The sequence below is a fragment of the Sciurus vulgaris genome (assembly GCF_902686455.1).
Source record: "Sciurus vulgaris genome assembly, chromosome: 2".
Classification (NCBI taxonomy): domain Eukaryota; kingdom Metazoa; phylum Chordata; class Mammalia; order Rodentia; family Sciuridae; genus Sciurus; species Sciurus vulgaris.
Genome location: NC_136462.1, coordinates 113178588 through 113202652, shown reverse-complemented (window position 1 = coordinate 113202652; position 24065 = coordinate 113178588). Strand labels below are relative to the sequence as shown.

At 44.5% G+C, this 24065-nt stretch overlaps 1 protein-coding gene across 11 annotated transcripts in view; it reads left to right on the top strand.

Moving 5' to 3' along the window:
- MEGF11 (multiple EGF like domains 11) overlaps positions 1-18456 on the top strand; it is a 313791-nt gene extending 295335 nt beyond the window's left edge. For 5 of the 11 annotated variants that reach the window (XM_079125641.1, XM_079125642.1, XM_079125637.1 and 2 more), the window contains 11 exons: positions 212-340; positions 1362-1490; positions 1964-2092; positions 2642-2770; positions 4181-4417; positions 5897-6015; positions 8279-8345; positions 8957-9058; positions 11515-11571; positions 16855-17061; positions 17685-18456. In XM_079125641.1, the coding sequence (XP_078981767.1) occupies positions 212-340; positions 1362-1490; positions 1964-2092; positions 2642-2770; positions 4181-4417; positions 5897-6015; positions 8279-8345; positions 8957-9058; positions 11515-11571; positions 16855-17061; positions 17685-17845 (1466 nt within the window). In that variant the 3' untranslated portion in view covers positions 17846-18456. Of the gene's footprint in view, positions 1-211; positions 341-1361; positions 1491-1963; positions 2093-2641; positions 2771-4180; positions 4418-5896; positions 6016-8278; positions 8346-8956; positions 9059-11514; positions 11572-16854; positions 17062-17684 lie in introns of those variants that run through there. The other 6 variants (XM_079125643.1, XM_079125644.1, XM_079125645.1 and 3 more) reach the window with 6 other exon arrangements.
- Positions 18457-24065: the final 5609 nt, after the last annotated feature.

Sequence of the window (24065 nt, the reverse complement as noted above, 5' to 3'; positions counted from 1 at the left end):
CCTATCAAAAGGGATAACAGAGCCTTCTGAAGAGGAAAACCATGAGAGGAAACCCGCTTCTGTACAAATAGAGAAGGGTGATGGGGGTGCCGAGGGCGGGTAGTTCGCATCCAGATCCATGACCTGGGATGGTCATGGCTGTGGCCCAGCTGTGGGTGGTGGTCTTAGGAGTGTGGGAGAGGACAGGTGTCAGGCTGCCCTGTGCCCACAGTATGTGCTGGAGGGCACTTTGGGCAGGACTGTGCCCAGCTCTGCTCCTGTGCCAACAATGGGACCTGCAGCCCCATCGATGGCTCCTGCCAGTGTTTTCCTGGATGGATTGGCAAGGACTGCTCACAAGGTAAGCTGTGGCCCCGTCCCAGGAATTTCCCCCTCTAGGGTCAGTCCCTGAAACTTACTTTATTGCCAAGAACCTCTCTGCTCTGGCACCTCCACCTTCAGGGACAAGATCTCCTTCTGTAGATAGGAACATGCACCTGAGTCCCATTTAGCTCTATAGCTAACACGAGAAATTACTAGGATGGACAAGTAATATTTTAATTGCTGGTATTAAAGATATTGATATTGTTGACAATACCACTAAAGCTATTAATTTTGAGAGTTAATACTCCATTAGCACCTATGTGAGGGGCAGCCCCTGCATTTGGTTGGGGAGGAGAGGACAAGGACTGGCATGCTTCTGTGGGGCCAATATGGTGTTTTGGGCACCACAAGCCTGGACAGGGCACTATAGAGGCTGTTCATGTAAGATGCACCTAGTCTGACTCAAAGGTAACATCCCCTCTCCAGGGGACCCCCAATCTAAGGACAGAGACCCAGCCCCTGCCCTATGGAGCTCCTCCTCTGATGGATGAGACCAAGCCAGTAGCCATAAGTGGTCCCAGTTAGATGGTGTGACCTGAGGGAATTCCATTCTCTTCAGGGCGCTCAGGCTCCTTCCTGAGCTCACCAGCCAAAAGAGGAGAGTCAGGCCCTGCCCTGGGCAAGTCCCCACCCTCACCAGAAAGGTAGTACACATAGTATACACACTGTAAGCCCCAGTGTTTACTCACGTGCTTCAAATCAGTCAGCCCCTAGAAAGGGGATGCCCAGGAGCCCTTGGAGCCATGCTGAGTCAAGCACTGACCAGGAGAGGACCAGGAGAGTGGGCAGAGAATCTGGGTTCAGTGGAAATCCTGGGTGACTAGGCTAAGAAGTGAGTTGAGGCAATCTGGGAACAGTGCATCACACCCCTGAAAGCCAAGAAATGTCACCCGGCTCCACCCTGGCCTCTTGGCTCTGACATGTGCTCCCCTTCCTCTCCCTTTCCATCTGCCCCTCTCTGCCTTGCCCTCACCCTCTGCATCCCACCCACCCCCCAGCTTGCCCACCTGGGTTCTGGGGCTCTGCCTGCTTCCACACATGCAGCTGCCACAACGGGGCGAGCTGCAGCGCTGAGGACGGGGCCTGCCACTGCACTCCGGGCTGGACCGGACTCTTCTGCACACAGCGTAAGCCCCGCCTCCTGGCCTCCCAGCCTCCCAGCAACTCCCAATCCCATGCTGCGGCCTACTGGCCACCGTGAGCATAGTCCAGGACTGAACAGAGGGAGGGAAGAAGCTGGCCCCAGGGCCTAAATGGACTGGGGTTCACAGGCCCAAAGTCCTGGAAGGTCAGGGCTATTGTACCCCAGCAGTCACAAAGACCAAACCTTCCTTAGACAATGGAGTGGAGCAGCCTATGGCTACAACAAGGAGATCTGAGCCTGGCCTCTGATTCCAAGGCCCCTTTGAAGGAAGGACTACCCAGTCCCACTTCTGTCCCTTGAGAGTAGAGCATGTGGAGATGGTGCTGGTCTAGGGTCTCACTAGTCTACCCTGTGCTCCATGAAAGAGGAGGCTGAAGAAGGTCTGGTCCCGGCTGCACCTCTGCAGTTGTCCTGACTCTGCAGAAACTCCTGTGACCAGAGGTCTTGTTTCTCCAGGTTGCCCAGCAGCATTTTTTGGGAAAGATTGTGGACGTGTTTGCCAGTGTCAGAATGGCGCCAGCTGTGACCACATTAGCGGCAAGTGCACCTGCCGCACAGGCTTCACTGGGCAACACTGTGAGCAGAGTAAGCCACCCCACCCTGATCCTGGGTGTCAGTGCCAGGCCCCAGCCTCCTACAGGGGAAGCATCCTCCTCCAAGGTCCACTCATTCAGGGTTCTGCTCTCCCTGCTAAGGCTTTTGAGGTAACTCCTAAGGAAAAAGGCCAAAGGTCATACCTACACATTGCTTGAAGAGTTTCTTCCTCCATTTCCAGGGGGAGGGCATTGGGAGCCTGAAGGGCAATAAGGGACTAGAGAAAGGCAGGATCTTCTTGGTTTTTCTTTGAAGTCTTTATGGCACCCAGCTCAGGGCCTGGCACATGGACAGTGCCCCTTAAATGTGTTGCATGAAGAAGTAGAGTGAGTGGGTCCTACCCCGTATCCCCCCACTCAGGACTAAAAGTGCTCTGTCCACCCCTAATATCTAAACAAAACACAATGGGAGCCCACAGTTAAACAAGCTTCACTCTGCATGAGACAGAACTAGCCTGTTGCTCTAGGTGCCCCCTGTGGAATGGGAGGGGTGGGGAGTGGCTGCATCTCACTGTCTACCCACATTCTTCACGCCATGCAGGATGTGCCCCAGGAACCTTTGGCTACGGGTGTCAGCAGCTCTGTGAGTGTATGAACAATGCCACCTGTGACCACGTCACTGGCACCTGCTATTGCAGCCCTGGATTCAAAGGAATCAGATGTGACCAAGGTAATGCACAGGTGAAAGGGTGTATGAGCAGGGACTATATGGAGTCTCCATGGAGTTCCAGCTGGACTAGCTGGTGTTTTTAAAGGATACTTCCCTTTACTCACATTTGGGAGGAGAGTGGAGGCAGACATCAGTAGGTAGACTCGGTTTCTCTCTGCTCATCTTTGGCAAGTTTCTTATGAACCAAACAAGGGTAACCACAAGCCAGTGTTATGGAGAGGCCACCAGACCAAGTCAGAATATCTGCAAAGTTCTAGTTTTGCCATTACCTGCCAGGTGTCCTTAGGTAGGTCATTTGTTTTTGCTGGGCCTGTATGCCACATGCAAAGTGGGAAGAGATTTGTCTTGCCCCATGACACAAGATTCCTCTGGAGGCCAAGGGGCACCACCTTGACTCCGGCTCTATAGTCAGATGACACCTCATGGTGCAGCTGACAGGATCAAGTTGAGACACTAAGCAAAGGACTCAGCAAACACCTAGCACATGTGAGTACTCCACTCATGGTGGCTTAATGTACATAGAACCTTTTATAAAGTGCTGCAAACCTGTAAGGGATTATATGGTTGTTGGTTTAGTACATGGGGGAGAACAGGCTCTCAATTACCTGCATTACAGAAAAGGGACCAGAAGCCATGTTTCCACTGCCATCTGAGGATATATCATTGAGAAGAATAATGCAGCACACATTCCTCCCCGGTAAGGTCAGCCAGCTCTGTTCAGTCAGCACCCACAGCCAAGGAGGGGTCTAGATGCTGCTGGGAGGCAGGATGGCCCCCCCAGACTGAGCATTAGCATAGAGTGGGGCAAACCACACACATATCTGAGAGGCATCTTGTGAGCAGTAATCCCAGGCACATAGGTGCAGTGCTCCCAGTTTTCATTGCCAGTCTATTATTGGGTGCTCACAACCCCTTGGGGAAGGTGAGATTATTGTCCCTCGTTACAAGCGAGCCAACTGTGGGCTATGTCACAAAGTCACAAAGCTGGTGAGCAGGGAAAGAAGCTGAGTCCAGTTTTTCCTGACTGCCAATTACTGGTTGTTTGATGTTGGGCAAATTGCCTAACCTTCTGGTGACTCACTTTTTCATCAGTGGAAAGGGATGAAATAATCCCTTTTTCATAGGGCTGCCACAAAGGTTAAATGGGTAACTCTAACTCATTTTTGGAACACAATAAAATACTCAATAAACATTATTTTGTTTCACAACCACACACAGTTACATTTGCTCCTTGTCATGACCCTGGACTCCGTCACGTTTCAGGAGAAACTGAGGAACTGTGAGGGTGGGGTCACAAGGGATTGAAAAGGGCCAACACCAGTATCAGGTCTCCTACCACTAGAGGGCTAAAGGAGTCTGGGAGATCTGAAGAGCATGCAGGACCAGCTCAGGCCCTTCCTCTGCCCACAGCTGCCCTCATGATGGAAGAGCTGAATCCCTACACCAAGATCAGCCCAGCTCTGGGTGCAGAGCGGCACTCAGTGGGTGCTGTCACGGGCATTGTCCTCCTGTTGTTCCTCATCGTGGTACTGCTGGGCTTGTTTGCCTGGCGCAGGCGGCGACAGAAAGAGAAGGGCCGGGACCTGGCTCCCCGTGTCTCCTATACGCCCGCCATGAGGATGACTAGCACTGACTACTCCCTCTCAGGTAAGGGCTATGCCCTGGGCATTCCCTCTTCCCCATCCACACACACAACCAGGAAGCACCGCACAGCATCCTTGCAGACACCTGGGTTTATTGAAGATGGTTATGCCTGCACGGCTGGTGTTTGGGTCTGGGTGTGGTTACCCCCAGATAGGAGTGGGAAGCAGAAACCCACCTGAAAAGGTTCATGGGGTTCTAAATGGTTTAATTTCCTGGACCCCCAACTTTGAGCAGCTATGCTTGGTAGCCTCTTCCCATTTCCCCACAGCTTCATCTTAAGCTTCAGCCCAGGGGGTGGGGGGTGACCTATACTAAGCAGTAGCTTTCCTAAGCTCTCCAGAAGAATGTCTTCCCAGCCTCATACCTGCACCCTGCATGCCAGGCCTTGGGCTCTAGTGCCCAGGCCCTGTCCATTTCAGCTTTCCTGGTGATAGCCTCAGGCCAACTTTCCCTGAGTCCAGTGGAAGAGGGTGACACCTGACTTGGGAGACATCTGAGGGTTTGGACAATGTCCCTCTGACAGGCACATGAGCACCCAGTCTGTTCACTGATGTGGTAACAACTCCAATGGGCATTCTCCCTCAGAGTCCAAGTCGGCGTATGTGTGGGGATCCTGGGTCACCCTGGACAGCTGCCTTGGAGATAAGGCTTTATGCTTCATATTTAGCTAAACTTTAGAAGCCAAAATGCTCTGAAAATGCTTCTAACCCTCAGGAGAGGTTGGGCCTGACTGGGTGAGCACAGGATGATGGCTCACTGCAGCTGCCTCCACGGCTTATGGCTGACCTACAGCCTCCTGCACCTTGTACTTACAGAACCCAGAACTTCAGCTATTCCTGCTGTCACCTGCTATATGCCAGCTTCAAGCTAGGGGCTTCAGGATAGACAGGTGGCCCAGGTGCAGCCCCTGCCTTCAAAGAACTCCTAGCCTCCGTGCTTCAGCCAACGTCAACATCATCTGATGAATGCCCAAGCCCACAGAGATTTGGGGGTTTTCTTCTCTGACCATAATGAGCAAGGCTGGCTGGGTTTTCCCATACCATTCCCCTGGAATTCCCCAGCCCTGTGGAAAGGTCATGGAATCCTCCAGAGAAAAGAGCTGGGGACAAGAGGAATGGGCTTCTCTTTATGGAGTTTGACCCTAGGGGGAGGCAGGAAAAGGTCAGCCCAGTTCTAAATAGCAACTCAGGGACATGTGAGACCATCAGGGCCAATATTCCGCAACTGGCTCCAGCTGACAGTGCCACCCTCTACACACTGGTGAGCCTGACTTGCATCCTGCAAGCTGCAGAAGGGCCGGCATGAGGGAGGTGGCAAACCAGGCTCTCCAGATTTCCAGAGGGTAGTGGATCCAGGAAGCTGGGGGAGGGGGAATCTCACTTTGCTGGGCACTCTCAAGGCTGCCCAGCCCAAGCATTACTTTTGGGATGTAATGCCAAGGGAAGGTATGTGATGGAATATGGCACCTTGTTCTCTTCCCAGATTTGTCTCAAAGTAGCAGCCATGCCCAGTGCTTTTCCAATTCCAGCTACCACGCACTGGCGTGCGGGGGGCCTGCCACCAGCCAGGCCAGCACTCTGGACAGGAACAGCCCCACCAAGGTACCGGGCCCCTAACTCCTCAGCCCCCATCCACTGTTCTCTCATTTAGTCTTCACCTCTGCCCATGTGGAGGGTCCACATGGAACCAACTCATTAAGAGCAGCCTTGGTATTCGTGGCACATGTAAACACTGAATCATGTAATGAGAGCATGCATGTGGAGCCAAGTGCCCTGTAACTAGCAGGCATCACGTGTAACCAACTCCAGCATCACTCCATGTAACACCCTGTACCCTGTGTGTAACCAATTGGTATCAAGTCGTGTAATCATCATATGTAGCATTCTTGTCACACATAACCATGTATATTCCATATAGCCATTTTTGTCAACATCAATACACAATCAAAACACTATAATACCTACCACATACCACTACAGAATGTTAGCAATACCATGTGTGCAACCAGCACAATATACCATTACTCAGGTCTTTGGAATTTGGGCATACCATCTCATCAGTACACACCCATTTGTTGCAATCTGAACCAACATAAGAGATGTGTAACTCAAACATCAGCCAAAGGCAGTGTTCACATCAACAGGGAGTTGGGCAGATATGCACTCTCCTGGACTGGGCCTTTTCTGACAGCTCCCAGCAAAACCCTGGCCAATGGCAAATCAAGATGTTCTTAGTCACAGGCCTTTGGGCAGGGCTGTCCCAGCACATCTGTTTATAGATACTATGAGTGTGCCCCCTTAATGTGCTAGTATGTGACCAGGCACTAGGAGAGAGAAAGGAGAACAAAATGGCCCCAAGGACAAGGTGTGATGGGTTCATGCTACACACCTCCTGACACTGACCTATGCATGTGCCCATACATGCATGTACATACACACACACCCCAGCAGGGCCATTTGGAGAAGTGAGCAATCCTAGGACTCCTGGCTTCCTGTAACAACCATCCTGGGGCAGGAGCATAGCTTTCATATTCCAGGCCACTGACCTGGAGCTCGAGGAATCCCACCTCCTTGTCTGCCCTGTGGAGAATGACCACCAGTCCACAGACTTAGAGTACTGGAGCCTGAACCCAACAGCAATGGTAATAAAGACTGTACAGCCTCAAGCAACCACAGTCAAGGCAACATCCTCTAGCCACTCTCAGTCTGTTTTCCTATAAACAGGAGAGCTGTGTGTGGGGTGCCTGGAGGCCCACTGGTAAAGTCTGGCCATCAACCCCATACACAGTCCAATCTACCAGTTTGACCACTTTCTGTATGTCCCTTTTGCTCAGACCCCTGTTCCCAGCTTTAGCTTTAGACTTGTTTGAAGACCTGGGAGCTAGAGAAGAAAATTTTCAGTTTCCCAGTAGTAGACCTTGATTAACTACAGTCATATTACCAAGGCTACAGCAAGCTAGAGGCAGAGGACACCAGTAATGAGAGACAATGGCTTCTGTAGCCATGTTATTCTTGGTTTCAATTTACAGAGAAGCACCTTTCAGTAAGGGGCCAAAGTTACTGCAGAGTACCCTACTTGGTGACCCTCTGGCTCATCTCGCCTCACCTTAGAGTGCTTCTACATGACCGAAGACCCTTCAATCTGGCAGACAGGGTATCTGCAGCAGAGGCAGCAAGCTACGGCAACGTGGAAAGGTCACTGGACTGGGAGCTGAGATCAGAGTTCTAGACTCAGCTCTGCCATTGACTCCTTGTGTGTCCACGAGCAAAGCTCAAAGCCAGAACTCAAGTCCCCATGTGTGAAATGAGGATAACATCCTTGCCTCATATGAAGGACAGCTGTGAGGTACAGAGAGAAGGACTGTACCTAAGCCTCAAGACTTCCTGCCCTGAGTCTTTCCCTTGGTCACATGAAAGGGAGACTCACTTGGCCCAGGTCAGGTGGCAGGCACTGTGGGCAGCTTTGATACCTACTTATGTGGGGGCAGTGGCCTCATGTTATAGCTGAAGCACTTCCAGAGCCCCTCTCCTGCAGCTGAACCCCACCACTGAAAGGGGCAGCTTGCTTCAGGTCTTCTTGGCCATTGGGAGGCCCTGCTCCTGCCCCCCAGCCTTGCTACAAGGGGCCTGGGAATCCTATAACTTCAACCTGACAGTGTGGATGGGGTATGTTGTGCTTCCATTGGCCTCAGCCACAATATGGTGACCCAAGCCCATATTTTCGTTCTCACGGGCCATCTAGTGCTTCCCTCCCCTCAATGTCCAGAGTCATCATAGGAGGGTGCGCTGAGGCTGGACCAAGAGATGGCTGGGGAGGGCACCTGGGGGAACTAGCTATTAACTGGCTCTCCTACTCTCCAAACAGCTCAGTAACAAGTCCCTTGACAGAGACACAACAAGCTGGACCCCCTACAGCTATGTGAACGTGTTAGGTCAGTAGTGGTTTCAGTCTGGTCCCCCTCATTGTAACCCACCTTATTCTTCTCCCATATTGAAAGGGGCCCTATCCCAGCTCTAAGAGAGAGGGTTGTGAGTCCTGAGCATGGTTTGCCCCAGGGAAAAGGGGAGCAAGGAGAAACCCAAGCCCCTATTTTGATTCTTAGAAGCAAATGAAGCCCAGGACCCCCTTCATTTCTGTAACAATTATAAGGAGTGGGTGGCTATGACTCAGGAACCACAAGGGAGACAGCTAGGGCTGGAATATGGGAATTCTAGATGGAAGCAAAAGAAGTGCTCACCATCTGGGAAAAGGACCTTTGTCTGACCCAGGTCCTACCAAAGTGCCCCTTTCAAGGGCTTCCTTCCCCTGCGCTGGTATGGGGTGGAAGTGGGAGGTGTGGGGGAAACAAGGCAGATGGCCTTGGCTCTAGCAGATGTCCCTTGCTCCACCAGCCCTGGCCCCTTTGGACTTTACACATAGAGGCCTTGATTCCTTCTAGGCTGTTCCACCCTGACCCTTGCCCTCTCAGCTATCTCCCACCCCCTTTTCCTACCATACCAGGCCCCAGAAATAATGGCTCCTCCCTGTCATTCCTCTCACTAGACTCCCATTTCCAGATCAGTGCCCTGGAGGCCAGGTACCCGCCCGAGGACTTCTACATTGAACTTAGACACCTCAGCCGCCCCGCTGAGCCACACTCACCAGGTCAGATGCCCCAGTCCTACCCTCCACCCTCTCAGACCAGACCCAGCCTCTGCCCTACTCCCCATCCCTATCTGAGCCACTCCTACATCCCCAGAAGTCTTGTTGTAGAACCCGCCCCTCTTTCACAACGTTATTTGCCTACTAACCCAATGCCCAACCCTAAGGAGGTAATTTGTCTGAATCTGTTCTCATCATGGCCAGTAGATGTGGACAAACCTGGGTTGCTTTAGGTGGAGGGGACTCACTATAACTGCACTCCCTGTAGCCCATAAAATGCAACCCTTGGGAAATGGAAAATGGCTTGGGAATGGCGGTACCTTTGGAATTCTCCAGTCCATATTAGTGTAGGTAACAGTTGGTTCTCAGACCAAAAAGCCAAAAGTCCCCTACAGAGACCACAGACCCAAGCATAGCACAATCCAAGCTTTCCCAGATCGCTGGATAGGGTTGCTGAGCAGAGATCTGGGGAAACTGAGGAAGAACCTGTCAACCAGCACCCTCTGTATTCGTGTGTTAAGCTCAAACTTGGTAGCTTGGGAGAGATGCAAAAAGGAGATGTGGCAAGTCCTAAAATAGGAACATGGGGGTAGGAGTTATAGAAGCAGGTATCAAAGGAATGAGTAAAATGAATGACCGGAATATATCTTCTCTGGTCACTGTGAGTGTCTTCACAGAGTAATTTCTAGGGCATGCTGGGGCAGGGCCATAAGACACTGGGCAACTCTGGGCCCAAGCTCAGGTTCCAGCAGACTTTAGGCGCTCAAGGGACATCACAACTCTACCACTTCTGCAGGTCCCTGGAGCTGGTAGCACAGAAGAGTGAAGGTTCTGAATTCATCTACCTGTTGACCAGGCATAGGCTACAAGAACCCTATACCCACACCCAGAAGGTTATGTTTTTGACTATGGGTCTCCTGGACAGTAGCTAGGACATTCAATAACCATACCAACTACACCTCTGCCAGTACACACACCACCACCACCTTGTATCTCTTTCCACATGGGAACATCCTCTGGGCTTGTGTCAGAGTGTAGCCACAGCACTACATGTTGTCATTTGGTAGTTTACATTCAGGCAGACTGGTTGGTGGCCAATGGGAGAGAACACTTGGGGATATCTGGGCTCAAGTTGCAACTCAACTTTTCACTTGCTGGTATGGCCTTAAGCAAGTCTCTGCCACTCTTTGGGGCTCTGTTCTATAAAAAGGAAAAAAATTAACAGCCTAGTCACCCTCCTTAAGTCACAGCAAAGAAAGCTTTGTCGGTACAAATTGCTAACCTGATACCAGAGACTTATATCGAGACTGTTGCAATCTTGTTTCTTAAGGGTACAGGTACCTGTAGGCCTTTCAGAAGAATAGCCAACTTGAGAAAAACTTGGGCCTGGTTCTGCTGTATCACTAAGGAATGTGTGCACAACGGGAAGAGAGGCTTGAAATCCTGCAAATTCAACTTGGGAACGGCTCTGTAGATTAGGGATCTAAACAGCAGTGAGTTGGTCTTCAGTGTCAGAAACAGGAAGAGTTAAGTGGAGTCACACTGTATTTTAGTAAGCACCTGCTGCATGCCTTATATGTCCTCAAAAGCTGGGGACAGGTGGCTTTAACTCTGAGCCACAGTTATCACTGTCTCAACTTAAAAATGCTAGACCATTTCTTTTCTGGGATCAGCAGTGACAAAGAACCCAAATGTGGTCTCTAAAGCTTTATGTCCACCTCTGACTGGGGCTCAGAACCATGCATTGTGGGAACCTAGGGAAAAACAACTGATAGCAAAAGGGAGAAAGGAATTCTTGGAGCTGAAAAACACCAGCAATACTTTTCAAAAAGAAGTCTCAATTATGTACAAGTGGTCCACCACCAGAAAATGGGTACCTGAAAGAGCTGGTTCTGGATTACTGTACTTCCTATAAAGATGACTAATCAAGAACCTCAGCCACTTGTCTACCTCTCTCTGGCTCCCATCAGCTGAGTCTTGGATTCAAGAGAGGACAGGCAAAACCAGAGCTGAGAGAGGTGAGAAACACTGTCTCCAACACATTCCAAAATCCAACAGAAAGGAAATTTGGATTATCTTACATCCTTCCCTCAAGCTAAAAGCTGGTTCTGCTTCGCTTTTATCCTGTATCTTTGGAGCCTGAAACTTCACCTACAGTGACTGCAGGTGGCATCGGAACTGCCTTTTATTACCTCCCGAAAGGCACTCTCCTAAGGTGAAGGTTAAAGGGAAGACTGAGTGTGCCAGGGGGCGTTATGGCACACCTTAACACCTTGAGCCTTTTAAGAATGCCTACATATGCAAGTGGTTTCAGGGTAGATTATTAAGCCCAGAGTAATTTACTACCAATAATTATTTGTTTTCTGGTTAGGGGAGAAAGGGGGGGGAAAGGTAAGAATATAAGCAGTCTAAATAAACCTCACCCCCATATTTTCTTCCCTTATATTATTTTTACACAGGTGCTTGTGGAATGGATAGACGTCAGAACACATACATTATGGACAAAGGCTTCAAAGGTAGAGTATCCAATCCTGACGTCCTATTACAAAGGGCTTAGCAAGAGAAAGTACAGATCTGAAATGACCAGGAATTCTGCCTCAGAGAAACTGCATATCTCACCCCACTCCCTTAAAACATTAAAAGACCACAGGACCTGGGGCTGCTGGGTAGCTCTGCCCAAGAGGAGAAATCATAATAATAATGAATTCATCTTTCAATTTCAGTTGCACCTGCTTAGCAAACGCTTGTGGGTTTTATATAGATGCCAACTAAATGTCTTCGGAAATGTAGAATGTCATTATCCCACCAATTAGTAACAGTTAAATTGATTATAAAATCTGAAATAAAGTCAATCTACCTGCCCCAGAGGCCTCCTGTCGTGCTGGCAAAGAACGCCACCCTGCACCTGCTGCCTTTCTGAGGCATAAGGGATGAAAATGATACCTGATGTTAATATTGTATGCACTTTACCTCAAGAGATCTCTGCTCCCAAGAGTACCCTAACACATGGGAAATGCAAGTCAGATCATCCCTCTAGGAAGTCTACAGGTAAAGCCAAAAATGAAAAGTCAAGTCCTAACCCTGGACTAGGTCCTAGGTTTAAATGTCAGAATGTGTAAAACGGGGGTGGGGGTGGGGCGGCTTTGGAACTCTGTTGCTTATTAACTGTGAGCTCCCCAGAGCTGTTTCCTCATCTGCAAGGTTGGGATAATTATACCTATCCTTTTGTCTGATGCCTGTCCTATTATCTAACAAGGTTATCATGAGTATCCAATAAAACCACCGATGGGAAGTGTTTTTGCATATTATAATCACTGTATTAATGTAATAGGGCTGTGCTTCTGTCTCTGAGGTCTGTTTAAAAGAGTCTCAGCTAAACTGAAAGAGCTAATGACTGACAGTAAAGGTCCCAATGGATATCCAAAATCTAGCTGTGCACCAGGATCATCTGTAAAGTTTAATATTGCAGATACTCACATACCATCTCCGAGGCAGTAGACGAGGGGGCCCTGGACTCAGCATTTTTGATACCTCAGGGTATCCTTATGCAGATTATTATCCAACTACCATTTAGAAACCCCTGATCTAGACTGATCCAATTTCCCAAGTTACTTTTCTGACCTTTCAGACTTAGCCCCAAGACACAACCATCTCCTAACCAAGTGAGAGCTACAGCCCTTGGGGAGATGGTTCCTAAAAGTACGGTGAGCAAGGGGCAGGGTGGTAATAAATTGCATGTTCTGAGGAAGAGAACAATAAGGGTGAGTGACTATCATCAGTTGTTAGGATATTCAAAGTCAAAGAGAATTGTTGAGGACAGGAGGTGTCACCCAGGCTTCAAGTCAGCTAACTGACAGTCCTTCCTTGGGAGAGTGACTCAAGCAATTTTTCTGAAAGTTCTGACTTAAAAGCAAGTACCATTTCAGAGTGAGGTTGAAAAACAGAAAGGACAGAGAGCTGTCCATTCCATCACTGTGACTTTAGTTGTTTTCTCAAACAGGCATGGGCATTGGGCAGAAAGATCTCTAAGGGCCTTTCAGCTCTGAGAAAATGCATGACTCAAATGTAAATAAGCTCAGACAGGCCCAGACGCCTAATAAATGAGAACACAACTTCCCTGTACACTTTGTCATCCTGTGCATTGTGGTTAAGGTAGTTACTTTTAGACTTAAAATCATAAATGTAAAAGCTACGGAAAGCAATGTCTCTGCTTTGGCACCATTTCATTCCTGTTTTATGGAATCATACATCTGAGCCTCTGAATGCACGAAAGGCCGGAGCAGGCGGGCAGCCAGATTTTGTTTCACTACTCTGGCTATAATAATCCTTTAAATTAGAGACAAAAGAACTGTGTAGGCAAATGTACCAGCAGGTGTTGGGGACCAACACATCGGAACAAGAGAACTCACAGATAGGAAAATGAAATGTCATGGTTCAAAACTTTATAGAAATACTTACAAAAGACATGAAACAAAACCTAATTCGTTAAACCCCAATTTAACAACCAGTTTGGACCACTAATTAAATCACTTTCTAAAACTATACGGCAAAGCCAAATCAGAACTGCTAAGAACATATGTATTCTCTGAACTCAATGGGAAAAAATCCTTGCCTAGAAAAAACAGATTTGAGTTGTTCTCCTTGTTTGGTACTGACTAGGTCATAACACTGTTTTTTTGGATCTTGGGTTCTTCCTCTTTCAAAAGAAAGGAGTGGCTTAGCACCATTTCTAAGGCCCTTTCCAGCTCTGACATTCCCAGTCTTAATTCAATCTGTGCCCACTCTTTTTCCTGTTACTTACTGAAGAAATATACCCACTTTCATGCTGGAGGTTGTGAACACTTTTACTGCTAAACACCTTTCTCTCTCCTCTTCTCCACTCCTGAGGTGGCTTTGGAAAGTCATTTCCTCTCTCTGAATTTGTGCTTCCTCATAAAAAGACGTTTAGTTCAAAAGCCCCTTCTGTCGGTGACAGTATATGGCCACATGGGATTTGGGGGGGAACAATATGGGTTAATGAGAGCAAATGCCAGGTCACTTAGTAAGACTAAGCCTTCAATCCTGATGCTAATTACAGGCCTCAGCAGAGTGACTTCTCAGAGCTTGGGCAGCCTTGCTGAAGCTTCCCCTTTCTTTGCAAAATAACCTGAAGGGCAGGGCTGTGTGGGGGTAGGGGTGTAAAAGGATGAAGAAGTATCTAAGCAACTGGTTATTCTTCCCCTTACCCTGCCCTCTCTTCTTGCAAGCAGGTGGGTGACTCAGCTTGATAGTGGCTTTGTGAGGTGGAGTTTTCCAGCTTGCCTTGCCCTTTCTCATCCTCTGATTCCCAGCAGAGATGGAATAATACCCAACACACACTCTCCCTACCACCCTCATACATTTCTACATCCCTTGTCTTTGCCTCTGGCCCTCGTATGGAAGATACCTCTAATCTGAGCCTAATCCCTTCCCACCAACCCCAATTTCTCTTTTATCCATTTAAGTACATATCCTGCTCCAAAGCAATCAGTATATTCCCCAAATCTTGAAAGCAGTCCTGACTTTCTAATGAAAATGAGGAGTAACCACTGGCTGGCTGGTCTCTTTTAGGCACTGAGCTAGAGCTTTAAGGGTCCCCCACTACCATAACTTGGTCATGGGATACCCACAGGAGGCATCAAGCTTACAGCTTAGTCTTTTTCTCTCAACAGGGTTTAGCAACACAGTTTAAAGGTATTCCTTGTCCAGGGTAAGGTAAAGCAGCTTACAATTAGAGATGAGGATAGATATGTGAGATTGGGCAGGTCTTGATCTAGGACCCACAGTCATCTCTCTCCACGTGATCCTCCCACCAGCACTTGGGCCTATTGGGCCTATTCCAATCTTCCTTTAATCCTTGCCTTGAGACTGCTCATTGTATTGCAAGAATGTTTTCTCCTTCTCTCTGGGGTCATATGCTATAAAGAGGTCTAAGACCAGGCCAAAAACATCCCTCCCTAGTTGCTGCAAAGTGCTCCGAGTCTGGCTCTACAACTTGTCTACTACTGAAACAGTGTGAGCCTGGGGAAGTCAATTCCTTGCTGTAAGTCTCAATGTCATCATGGGCAGTTGGGCAGAGAAAGAAGTAAATAATTATCACTCTACCTGTAGAGTGTAATACCTGGATCACAGAGCAATGTGAACACTTGCAGGAACTACTGCATGAAATGTACTTCTGCACAAGACTGAGGAAATGTTACCTGCTAAAACAAATAATAGCAGACCAGATGTCTAAATTAACAGGAAAAAATCCCATCCCAACCAGTTACCTGTCATGAAAGAAAAGACTACTCATGGTAGTACACATCCCACCTTCTTCTGCCACATGGGAATGCTCTGCTCTCACTGGTCCAAGGCACATCTAGCTACCCCTCGAGTTACATCACTTTCACTTTTAAAAATTTTTAAATATTTTTTAATATCTTTTTAGTTGTAGATAGACACAATACCTTTATTTTATTTATTCATTTATTTATATGTGGTGCTGAGGATGGAACCCAGTGCCTCACATGTGCTAGGCAAGTGCTCTTCCACTGAACTACAACCCCAGACCATCACTTTTAACATTTTCAATAATCTCAAGCTAGAGACAGAAAGCACAGATAAATAGCAGCCTTAAATGCAAATTGTGGGATTCTAGTGAAAGATTATCCAAGAATTTCACTGTCTACTATCTTTCACAGAAACTCAGCCCTGAAAGTTCTCTTATATTACTCTTTAGCATCAAGGACCTGTGACTCAGTATTTGTTTCTAGACTCCTCATCCACCAAAGCCTTGCATATGAGAGTCAGAGCTGTCAGATTACATAGTCTACTGTTTTTTCCAGGCAAGTCCTGCCTCACTTGTGATTATCTGCAGGAGACAGTAATCTTCCCAAAAAGGGAACAGTGTAGCAGTTGAAGGAGGAAATCCCCTTTTCCCTCTGTGACTCCAAGTCATTAAGAGACCTTAGAGACTTCCTCCAGTGGAGCTACAATTCCCTTGTGTCATAACTGAAAGCCAGTTTGCAAGTACCCTGAAGTCTTGGGATGATGCAACTGAGAGGTAGCAGGAGAGTCAGCACTAGTTCCAGTCTCAGAGAAGGAAACTGCTGAAATAGGTTTCAGCATTCATGAGAACTGGGGAAAGTAACTCTGGAAGATACAGTGCAAGCTTGCTAGAAAACAGAAACTTCCCAGTCTTTTTTGAGAGGTACTTCTTATACTTATCTGCCCAGCTCTATAATCAGGAGCTCCTGGAAGGCAGGAGCTAGTTTGCCACCTAAAGGTTGCTAAATTGCTGACACTTGTGCTAAAACACATTCGTATGCTTCTTCTGAACTGAAGCTTCATAGTTATCAAAAAGAATTCAGAAGAATGATATTACAGAAAACACACAGGCCAAGAGTACTAAGGCATGGATTCAAGTCTTAACACTGCCGTTTTCTAGTTGTGTGACTTCTGGGTATTCATTCCATAAAATGCTAAATATTACTTCTAAAAACTATATGTAAAAATATATTACAGGTATCTTGAATTAATATCTACTAAAAACAAATACTTTCCTAACCTAACCAAATACTTTCCTAACCTCCAAAAATTTAAGTTTCTTTGAGAAAGAACTCTGCCTACCCAGGAAAGCATACCTCAAGACATTTAATAAGTAAATAAATCTTCAATTACCATAGGTTTTTCTAGTCTCAGGTCCTGATAGTAGATAAACTCAAACTATAGTCTGTTTCTGGTTTTTATATAAAGACTTATGTCCTTGTTCATCCTAAGAAATCTCTCTTGCTTTGCAGATTACATGAAAGAATCCGTGTGCAGTTCTAGTACCTGTTCCTTGAATAGCAGTGAAAACCCTTATGCCACAATTAAGGACCCACCCATCCTCACCTGCAAGCTTCCAGAAAGCAGCTATGTAGAAATGAAGTCACCTGTGCACAGGGGGTCTCCGTACACAGATGTGCCAACCTTGTCGACATCTAATAAAAATATATATGAAGTTGGTAGGTGTCTCAAATAAGTAACTTAGTGAAATCAGGGCTGTAGTGCAGAATCAAATAAAAACAAACCCTCTCTACTCACCCTGTCTTGACAACACGCCATTCCTTTGGTTGCTTTTTAAGGAATCCAAAGTGAACCCAGGACTGCCCTCTCCTCTAACACAGGAAATCAAATTCTGATATAACTCTGCTTTAAAAAAAACACCAAAATCAATAAGAAGCAGAAATAGTGGGGATGGGAATGGGTAAGAACACTTCAACTGATTGTTTGATACAAATCCCAGTTTAAAAAAGAAAACAATCAGAATGGACATCTGCAAGTTTCTAAGTCACCCTCTTCTATCTTCTCTTGGTTTAAACTATGCTCCTGAGTTCATTGATAAGACCCCTACCTCTAGGATATTCTAAGTCTCTTAGCGTTGACCAGCGAGTGGGATCTTGACAGCACATTCACGTAGGCTTACCATCTCTTCAGCAAGCCTCAGTCCTTACCCTCAGATATTTGTCATAGATTTATAAACCCCTAGGCTCCTCTCCCTGCCAAGTTAAATAGTATTCTCTTCCTTCTCAACAAGACAACCAAAGCTAATCTGTTCTCTGAACTCATTTCTCACTATATTCCTTAGAGCCCACAGTCAGTGTGGTCCAAGAAGGCCGCGGTCGTAACTCCAGCTATATCCAGAATCCATACGACCTACCTAGGAACAGCCATATTCCTGGTCATTATGACCTCCTCCCTGTAAGACAGAGCCCTGCCAATGGGCCCTCCCAGGACAAGCAGTCTTAAAGAGGGATAAGCTTCTCTCTTGCAGTGTTCTCTGCTGAATATTCTGACTCTCTGAAAGAAGACAATCCCTTGACTTGAAATAATGATACAGATTGACTCCAGCTGCATATTAGTTCACGTGGAACTAAAGAAGAGCTTCCGAGTGGGACTGGGCTAATTGTTCAAGGAAGTCTGTTCACAAAGGCAAATCCTGTCACCCACCCACCCCAGCCCCCAATGCCCTGGATTATGAGATTTTAAAAACATTTAAGATACCACTACTCATCAACATCAACTAAATACAGCTAATATATATAATATTCTGAAACACGATGCTTATAAAGCATGTAGAATAGGTTTTGTAAACCTTCCTATGAGGAAAAGGGGACTGCAGAGGGGACAGGATTACTGTAAAGCACCTGAAATGTACTGTATTTTTGGTTGCTGTTACCATCAACATCTGTTTTTCTACCTAAGATAATTAGTACATAGACATGAACTGTTCAAATACCATTCCTACAGTACTTGTACATATATGTCTGGTCCATCAAATCACAACACTCAAGATTACAATAGTACGTAGTCTGATGCTCACAACTCCCATTTTTAAAAATAAGACTTTAGTAAATACAAATTAACTTTCTCTCTCCTGCCCTGTGACAGTAGGCAAAAGAAATGAAAAAGAAAAAGAATTAGTTCCCAAAGTACAGTGGTCTCTTTCAGTCTACAATGATCTCTAGGCCAGCTTTACCAAATTTTGCCAATTAAAAGTTCTGAAACAATGCAAGTCCTGGCCTTGTCACATTGCCTTAGTTCACACAACACCCAAGTCATTCCATGTGAAATAGAGCACTGAGATTATACTTTGTGAGATTACACTTTAAGTAAGTAGTCACAGACTGACAAGAATTAAGTATCCCTAAAAGTGGCTATTTGGCTTTCCCCTTTTATTTAGTTGGCATCCCTTGATTCACAAAAGTGCTTGATTTCAAGCAATTCATAAATTTTGAGCTTGCAGTATGCAATCTAAAAGTGTAAAGGAAATTAGACAAATGTGGATTCAGCAAGTTTATGTTGTTTAATGTACGTTATGCTTTTTGATGGAACTAAAGATAAATGATCAAAAAATGGACTATAACCAGTTTTAGCATGATGTAAAACTTTGTAGTAAACAATGTGAGGATATGCAGTGCTTCTACCGTAAAATCACAAACTACTGAGATGGCCAAATATGTATTCCAATGAGTTAATGATCCAGATATCTCAGTGGTCAGATGTATCGATACCTTCTACTACTAATGAATGCAGGTAAAACAAAACTCAGACAATTCCAATGGAGCCAGCTTCTAAGTGCTACAGAGGACCTCTTTACAAGAATTCAAAACAGAAAAGGCAAACTGTGGAAGCTAATGGCCATCCCTATTCCACTTCATTCTCTGGTAACAGTACAACCAGTAAAAAATACTTCTAAAAAAGGTCTAAAGAAGAGGATCTAAATGACTGCAAAGCTGGAATATGGCTACAGGATGTGTGGGAGTTCTAAAACCCTTGATAAAAATTGGAAGTCTGCCAAGGAACCCATTAGTTAGGGCAATAATCAACAAAAGCAAGAAAATAAATGAGTAAATCCCCCTCCCCCACTCCTCAAGGCATAAGCAAATTTTAGTGTTAGAGGAAAATATATAATACTTACATGAATGCTGCATGTGTGCATGGGAGCAAATAATCAGCAATAAAAAATTTGCTTTCCAAAAAAGCCTTATTCAAATATAAATACTAGAAAATTACTTTGTAGACCCAAGTGAATATTTCTCATACATATGTAGAAATATAGGTGAAACTTACCTCAGTATTTTAGGGTCACGATGTGCTCTATTATCATTGTGAAGCCAGGATGAAGAAGCATGGCAAAGTCAGATCAGCTAGGAGAAACTTCATCTCAATCCCAGGTTTTATCTTCTGCCCTTATCCTGCATGTGCCATAACTGCTACCTGACAAACTGCAAATAAGCAGCATCACTCAAGTTTCAAGTTTCACCTCTCTTCTGCCAAATGCCCTCTGGGCAAAGGTATCCAGCAGGAGGTGAATGGCTAGAGCACTGAGTTGAGATTTCAGTGTTACTCTTGTCAAGTTACTTGCCTATTTGGGTTCTTTTATCCCCCATGCCTAAAAAGTGAAGAAGCAGGGAGTGGGAAGGGAGCTCTGCCAGCTCCTCAGTTCTACCACTCTATGACTTTTTAAAGTAAAGTAATACAACTCAAGTCAGGCAATACAGAGAAGGAAAAGGCAGAGGATGTGATTAATGTATGGTAACAACAGCACTCTTCACCTATCTACGAGTCACTGGTAAAAGACATTCCAATCTTACAGAGAAAATGTTCAAACAACTTCTAGCACTGTCACAAATAGGTTCATGGTCAGCCTAAGCATGTGCACTGTGCATTATATTGGTGATTTGGAAAGATCTGTTCAATTATTTTGCAGAAACTCAATTCTCAATAAAATAAAATATGCATACAATTCAAATGAATAAAGGAAACAATTTATTGTACAATAGCATAAAAGATACTATGAAATGGCAATACTTTTTTAAACCACAGATTTGTAATATATTTGTTCACTGTACAGAGGGATTGTACCTTGTACAAAATAAAATGAATTTCTCACACTAATTTAACAAGAATGCCTACTGTGGTGTTGCAAACTGAAAATGTCTATAATCTATGCTCAGGTTTAAGGGCAGGAACTGACCTACATTTTGTGTGGTCACTTTATGTACGTGGAAGAGTGAAAATTATTTCAATAGATGCTTGAAAATAAACAGGTTGTTTAACAAGAGAGTCTCTACATTTAAAGTAATGAATGGAAGCAATATATGCTTATGTCAAGATACTTTAAAATCTTATACATATTAGTACTAGAGAGTTTTTCTTTTCCAAATCTTTGTACTCAAAGACAACAATCACATTTTGTGCTCAGCACCAGAGGCACAGTGGAACTTCTATGGACTAGAATAAGGGCAGGGTTATGGGCTACCTAATTTACATAAATTCAATAAACCAGTTTCTACTGGTAGAAGTGAACATCCAGTACAGTTACTAGGAGTGCATCTGTTTTAGGACCTTTTAAAAAATAACTTTCTGACCTAACTGGGAAAGAATTGGCAAGATTAATTTTATAATAAAATACACATGCTAAAAAATAGCTTACTGAATGATTCAAAAAGTTTACATTTCTCCTTCATACTTTCAAAATATTTATATAGTCCTCATATTTAAGTTAAACCAAAATCTTCCAACAACCTGTGAGTTCACAAGGCTTATGATATACAAGAATTATTTCAGTTTAGTATGATATTTAATGAAATATATACATTTTTTTTTCTACCTAGAGATAGGAGCCATTCAGAAAAGATTACTAAGATAATCATCAAGGGTTGGAAGTTGACATCTCAGTGAAAGACAAAATGTAATTAAGAGGTTATAAGCTTAAAAAAGGTATTTACTAAGAATAGCCTAAGATGGGGCTGGGGTGTGGCTCAGTGGTAGAGTGCTTGCCTAGCATGTGTGAGGCACTGGGTTCGATCCTCAGCACCACATAAATAAATAAATAAAATAAAGGTATTGTATGCATCTACAACTAAAATTGTCTTTAAAAAAAAAAAAATAGCCTAAGATCATGCCCTTTGAGTCTCAGAATATTACCAATACTATAAATGATAGGCTGTCTCAAAATAAAAAATAAAAAAGGGCTGGGGATATGGACTAGTGGTGGTTAAGCACCCCTGGGTTCAATTCCTAGTACAAAGAAAAAAGATACGTTCTGTTAGTCATTCATCGGAACAGGGGGAGGGAAGACCTGTTTAATCAGTGTGGCAACAGAAGACAGAAAATCTAAGAAGGGATGGATTAATGGATATATAGGCGTTTGTTAAACTATTATTTATGCTTTTGTATAATATTTTATTGTAAACACATATTTATAGAATTGTAAATATAATTATAATTCTGTATGATTTTTAATAAAAAATTTAAAAACTGAATGACAATTCTCAATTATAGCTCTCCAAGCAACACCAAAAAGAACCCTAGGGCTAGACCCCCTCACTCTTGGATAGCCTCCCTAATTGTTCTGACATGGAGTTGAGGGTGCAGGATAGATATTAGGAATGTAAATATGAGCAGAACATATTCCCTGACCTTGTGGATTTTAACAATGTGATGACTACCAGAAGGCTCTGATGGCTACCAATTATTTTCTTCCCAAACTTGCAGAGCTAGAAAGACTTGAGTAGTGGTCCAACCCAAACCTATGGAAGGTGGAAGCTGTGGTCTTTAACTTCAGCTGTCAGATCCCCTTGTTCTAGATTCTGCCTCCCAAACAATTATTTTCTGATGCCCCCCCACCCTGCCCCACACAGAATTATGTAAGAGAAAACATGGGAACCTGGAATCTTACAAAGCACTGGTTTTTAGGCATTCATACTTTAACATAAATTAAAACTATTTAACTGAGAACCCTAAGTGATTTCAGATCAAGAAACAGTGTTGCTTCTTGGGGCTTCCCAGACTGTTCTAATTCCAGGCATATATTCTTCTTTTATAATATTCTTGGACCCATATGATAAAAGTCTTTAGCAAAGAGGCCAACACAATGGTCAGCAATCTTTTAAAGATATGACAAGGGCTAGCGATCTAGCCATGGTAGGCCCACATGCAGTAGGCTCTAGGGTTCAATTTCAGCACCACCAAAAAAAGATGAAGGACCACACCACTTCTCTGAGTTATCAAAGAAAATGGTATACTGAGAAGTGAGTTTGTCAGTAGGGAAATGGGTGCTAAAAGCAGTGCATTTAATTCAGTAGGATGGGGTAAGATTCTGTAGTATGAGGCAAGGTTAAAGTCCACTGATACAAACATAGGAAAGGAATCCTATTTTGCTATTAATTTTCACTATGATGGCTGACATTCGTAAGGGACTAGTTAATAACCAATCTACGTGACCTTTTATGTTCACATGTGTACTCTAGCTGGGCATGGTGATATACATCAGTAATCCCAGTTTCTCAGAAGGATCACAAATTCAAGGTTAGACTGGGCAATTTAGCAAGACCCTATCTCAAAATAAAAAATTAAAAGGGGTGAGAATGTGGCTCAATGGTAAAGTGCCCTTTCAATTCCTAGTACCAGAAAGAAATCAAAACAAAACACTGTCAATCCTATGCCTAAATGTTAAAAGAACCAAATTCAAATAATGCTTAATTATTAATAATCAGATTACATAAATGGCAAAAAAATACCATTTATATCAATATGTATGTACACATAAGCCTATACACTTGGATCTAATCACCGGTTCTAGTGGATAACTAGCTCTGTGGATTAGTCTACCTTCTTATAGATTCCTATTAAAGAGATTGTTTTAAAAAATGTTTTAAAAAGTTCTCTCACAGACATGAATATATTTTATAGTATACTATTAAGTCAGCAGAACTTCTGTTAAAAGCAAATATCATAAAACATGCTGTTTTTAATTTACAGTTGATAAAGCAGCCCATCTGAGAGTTCCTCCTGCCTTAGCACATTACACTGTTGCACACTGTTAAAACTGACAGTCATTTTGCAAATGGTCTGAAATTTTTCATCTTATTTAATGGAGCTAACATGAAAATAAAGAGCGTTTTAATCAAGTTAGTGTAATAAGACCAAAAATGTTTTACAAAAATCAATCTCTTCTCTTACCTATTAAATTTAAATATGAATTAGAATGTATAATAATTTGGCTTTAGTACTTTAAGACAGAGTTCACTCAGAGAATTACTGATTTTGAGCTGAGACGAACCCCAGAAATTTATTTAATCCAGCCCCTTTGGTTAACTGGAGAATGTGAGCTCAGAGATGAAATGATGTTAAGAACTGTAACTAGAACCTGTCCTTGTCACCCAGTCTAGTGCTGTATTATACCCACCACTTTCAATCTTTTAACTCACAGTCTGGCTAGGATACAACATCCTTTCAAATAATCTTTCTTCCAACTCAATTTTCAGGAAAATGGATACCATTAAAATTATCTTTCAGCCTAATGGTCTCCTTACAGAAGGTGTAACAACATACTATAATGGATTACTTTATTGCTATTATCAGACTCCTAGTTTGGGAGAACACAACCATTCTTTAAAATGCCAGAATGACACCACCAATTTATTTAGCTTACTATTTAGGTGAGTGGAGAAAGTGACCT